At 45.4% G+C, this 5,000-nt stretch overlaps 1 protein-coding gene across 1 annotated transcript in view; it reads right to left on the bottom strand.

Moving 5' to 3' along the window:
• The window catches only part of LOC113803176 (uncharacterized), a 33,423-nt gene that overhangs the window by 757 nt on the left and 27,666 nt on the right, over positions 1–5,000 (bottom strand). The window contains exon 7 of the mRNA XM_070122379.1: positions 3,038–3,352. Within this exon, the coding sequence (XP_069978480.1) occupies positions 3,038–3,352 (315 nt within the window). The remainder of the gene's footprint in view (positions 1–3,037; positions 3,353–5,000) is intronic.

Raw genomic sequence — 5,000 nt, forward strand, 5'->3', positions numbered from 1 at the left:
ACAGACATAAAAAAAAGATAAAATCAATGACAAGAAGAAAGAAAACAAGAAAAGGGACAAGCAATATGGAAAAAAAAAGTTCAGCTCACGTTCAGGGCATCGCTTTTCTCATAATTTCATTACATCGTCTTGACCTTTCTCTGCTGGCACGTGCTCTTGGCTCAGACATATTTGCTCTCTTTTGCCTCTCTCTCTCTCTCTCTCTCTCTCTCTCTCTCTCTCTCTCTCTCTCTCTCTCTCTCTCTCTCTCTCTCTCTCTGTTTCTCTCTCTCTCTCTCTGTCTCTCTCTCTCTCTCTTTCGTTGTCTCTTTCTTTTTTTCTCTTTCTTTCTTTCTCACTTTCTTTCTTTTTTCATTCTATCTCTCTCTCTCTTTCTTTCTCTCTATACATTTTTCTTTCTTTCTTTCTTTTCTTTCTTTCTTTCTTTCTTTCTTTCTTTCATTCTCTCTCTCTCTCTCTCTCTCTCTCTCTCTCTCTCTCTCTCTCTCTCTCTCTCTCTCTCTCTCTCTCTGCTCTCTCTCTCTCTCTCTCTCTTTCTTTCTCTCTTTCTTCCATCCTCTCTCTCTGTCTCTTTTCTTCCATCCTCTCTCTTTCTCTCTTTTCTTCCATCCTCTCTCTCTCTCTCTATCTCTATCTATCTTTTGTTTCGTTTCATCTTTTTCCCTTCCTGTCCTCTCCCTCTTCTCCTCCTTTCTTCAGCTCTCACTCTCCTTCTTCCTTTCTCCCTCTCTCCTCTCCATCTCCCTTTCTTCCTTCCTCTCTCTCTCCCTCTCTCCTCTCCATCTCTCCTTTCTCCTTCCTCTCTTTCTCCCTCTGCCTCTCCTCTCCCAAAATTTTCCCTTTCCTCCTCTCTCCTCTCCATCTCCCATTCTCCCTCTCTCCTCTTCTCCCTTTCTCCTCTCCATCTCCCTCTCTCCTCTCCATCTCCCTTTCCTCTCTCTCCCTCTCTCACTCTCCTTCTTCTTTCCCCCCATTCCCCTCTCCCTCTCCCCTCACCCCAGTCCCCCTCGTTGCAAAGAGATTAGTGTGGTAATGGCCTCCTTAGCGGCTCACACAACCACCGCCACTGACAGTCACCCGTTTTTTGTTCCTTGAGAAAAGGAGGAGGGAAGGAGGAGGAGGAGGGGATGGGTGGGGAAGAGGGATGAGGAGGGTGGGGAGGGAAGGGGGAGGGTGGAGGAGGGATGAGGGGTGAGGAGGGGAGGGGTTAATGGGGGGTGGGGGGATTGGGAGGGAGGAAGAGGGAGGAGGAGGGGTGGGGAGGGAAGGGGAGGATGAGGGGTGAGGGGGGGAGGGGTTAATGGGGGTGCAGGGGGATTGGGGGAGGGAGGAAGAGGGAGGAGGAGGGTGGGGAGGGAAGGGGGAGGGATGAGGGGTGAGGAGGGGTAAAGGTGGGTGCAGGGGGATTGGGGAGGGAGGAAGAGGGAGGAGAAGGGAAGGAGGAGGGGAGGGAAGGGGAAAGGGAGGAGGAGGGAGGAGGGATGAGGAGGGTGGGGAGGGAGGGGAGGGGTGGGGAAGGGAGGAGGAGGAAAGAGGGAGGGGAGGGGAAGGGAGGAGGAGGGTGGGGAGGGATGAGGGGTGAGGAGGGGTAAGGGGAGGATGTAGGGTGACGGGGGCAGGGATGAGATGAGAAAATTAGGGGAAAGGGGGAGGGATGACAGTGAAAGGGGAGGGGTGGGTGGGGTGAGAGATAAGAGAGAGAGAGAGAGAGAGAGAGAGAGAGAGAGAGAGAGACGGGACGGGAGTATTGCTCATAGGGGGGCGGGGGGTTGAAGTTAAATAAGGGTTGAAGAGTGTGAGAAAAGACCCTTTCTCTGTCTTTGACTATTTCTGTATCTGTTTGTCTGTCTATCTCTCTGTCTCTCATTCTCCCTCCCCTCCCCCCTCTCTCTCCACCTCCTCACCTCCTCTATCTGCTTTCAATCTCTCATACCTTATTCCTATTAACTCATTCAAATGATCCTAGGACAGGATATATCTATAATATACAACACTGAACAAAGGAGTACTTATATTAAGATAAAGACAACAAAATTAATAGTACAAATAATTTTCATTCTGTTAGCAATGGATACAGAAATAAACACTAAATAGTTAATAAAAAAAGATCTAATTTCCTTTTATTCCTCCTCCTAAATCTATTATTTTTCCATCTTTAGTCTTTTTTTCCCTCTTATTCCGTTCTTTCCTCCTTCCCCTTTTCCTTTCTTTCATTTTTTCCTCTATCTCTTTCCTTTTCTTTCTCCTATTTTTTTTCTTCTATTTTTCCCTCTTCTTCTATTTATTTCCTTCCCTTTCTCCCTATACATTCACTTCTACTCCTCCTCCTCTCTCCATACATCTTTTCCTCTTTCTGCTCCTTCTCTTGCTCCTCCCCCTTTCCTTCCTCCTTTTCCTCCTCTCTCCCTCCTCCTTTTCTTCTTCTCCCCAGTCATTTCTCCTTCCTTCTCCTCCTCTCTCCCTCCTTCCTCCTCCTTCTTTCCTTACTCCTTCTCCTCCTCCCCTCTCCTTCCTTTTCCTCCTCTCTCATCCCTCCTCCTTTCCTTCTTCCTTCTCCTCCTCTCTCATTCCTCCTCCTCCTCCTCCTCTTTGCTTCTTCTTCCTCTTCCTCCTCTCTCCTTCCTCCTCCTCTCTCATTCCTCCTCCTCCTCCTCCTTTCCTTCCTCCTTCTCCTCTCTCATCCCCCCTCTTTTCCTTCCTCCTTGTCCTCCTCTTCTCTCATTTCCTCCTTCTCCTCCCTCCTCCTCCTTCTCTCTCATTTCTCCTCCCCCTCCTCCTCCTCCTTTCTCATTCCTCCTTCCTTCTCCTCTCTCCTTCCTCCTTCTCCCTCTTCCTCTCCCTCTTCTCTCATCCATCCCTCCTCCTCCTCTTCCTCTCCCTCCTCTCCTCTCATTCCTCCTCCTCCCTCCTCCCTCTCCTCTCTCATTCCTCCTCCTCCTCCTTTTCTTCCTCCTCCTCCTCTCTCATTCCTCCTCCTCTCTCATTCCTCCTCCTTTTCTTCCTTCTCCTCCTCCTCCTCCTCCCTCCTCCCACTCACCCGTCCGATGGCCTCGACTGAAGACCGTGAAGTACTGTCCATGTTGGTGCTCCTGCTCTCGCTCCCTCCCTCCTCCTCCCCTCCTCTTGTCTTCCTCCTTCGACCTCCTCCTCCCTCCTCCTCCGTTCAGGTGGCCCCGTCCTCCTTCCGAGAGCTCGTTGTCGTACTCGAGGTGGTCGTGGGCGCCGAAGACGTCGTCCTCGTCGACCAGGTCTCCGTCGGCGCCTCTGCTGCCGTCTTCGAAGTGGTTCTCAAGGAAGAGTTTGCCGTCTTCTCCCTTGCCCGCCACGCTGTTGGTCGTCTTGTGGTGGATGTCTGCGGGCGGGGAGATGGGGGGTTAGAGGAGGGTTAGTGTGGGTGGCGATAGATGGCGCTGAGGGGTAGGTGGGGACAAAGGGTGGCGATAGATGGCGCTGAGGGATAGATGGTAACAAAGGGTGGCGATAGATGGCGCTGAGGGATAGATGGTAACAAAGGGTGGCGCACTGGCGATAGGTAGGGGACAGATCATGGTAATAATGGTTGTAATGGTAACTGGTAACGGTAATGATAGGTGGTAGTAATGGTAAGTAATGATGGTTATAGTAGATAGTAGTAATAGTAATTGGTAATGATAGTAACAGAAGTTAGTAATGATAATTGGTAATGGTTATGACAGATTTTAGTAATGATGATGGTAATAAAGGATGGTGATAATCCGGAATGGTAATAACAAATGGTAGTAATAATAATAGATACTAGAGATAATAATGCCATCGATACTAAACATATTCTGGGTTAATATTGATATAGGTGGTCGTAAAGACAGGCCATAGTAGCAATAAATACAATAGTAGTAGCAGTAATAACAGTATTAATAATGATATAATAATAATAATGATAACAATGATGATGATACCAAATTGATTGTAGAAATGATAATAACAATGATGATAATAATTATGAGGATGATGGTAATAATAATAATAATAATGACATTAACAATTATGATATTAATGATAACGATAATAACGATATCAATAATCATCATAATGATAACAACGATAGAAAAATCATAACAATTCTAATAATGATAATGATAATAATAATGATAATATAATGTTAATAGTAATGCTAACAATAACAATTACTATAATGATGATACTACTACTACTATTCCTCTTCTTCATACTGACAATAATGATGAAGAGTAATAAAGATGATAATGATGAAAATGATAATCATAATAATCAGAATATAGATTAGAATAATTATGATAAAAATAATGATAATGATAATGAAAATGATGTTAACAATTATGATAAAGAATATTTAACTAATAAATAATGACAGTGATAACCATATCACAAACAACAATAATAAACACTGATAATACTGATAATAATAACAAAAGGCCATAGAAATACATCCAGAAGAATAATATAGACAAACAGAGGAGGGAGAAGAGACAGAGAAACAAAAGGCAAATTAATGAAGGTAAACGAAGTGAATAATAAATCTTCTGATTAGAAAATAATTCACACATATTTCACATAACTTAAGAACTAATAAAGAAAACGTTCGATCATTATCTCGTTTGAGTAAAATACGAGATTATCTTTCTCGCTACGAAGGGAGAGAGAGGGGTGGGGGGGTAGGGGGGGTGGAGGGAAAGGAAAGGGGGGGGGATGGAAGGGTGAGAGGGGAGAGAGAGAAGGAAGCGGATGGAGAGAGAGGGAGGGAGGGAGGGAGAGAGAGAGAGAGAGAGAGAGAGAGAGAGAGAGAGAGAGAGAGAGAGAGAGAGAGAGAGAGAGAGAGAGAGAGAGAGAGAGAGAGAGAGAGAGAAGGGGAGGTGAAACGAATGGACGAGAGATAGAAAAAAGAGAAAGAGATAGATAGATAGATAGAGACAGAGAAAGAGAGAAAAAAAAGAAAGAGAGAGAAAGAGATCTTTCTCAAGCTACGAAGGGAGAGAGAGAGAGAG

This window comes from Penaeus vannamei, chromosome 6, assembly GCF_042767895.1.
Source record: "Penaeus vannamei isolate JL-2024 chromosome 6, ASM4276789v1, whole genome shotgun sequence".
Classification (NCBI taxonomy): Eukaryota; Metazoa; Arthropoda; class Malacostraca; order Decapoda; family Penaeidae; genus Penaeus; species Penaeus vannamei.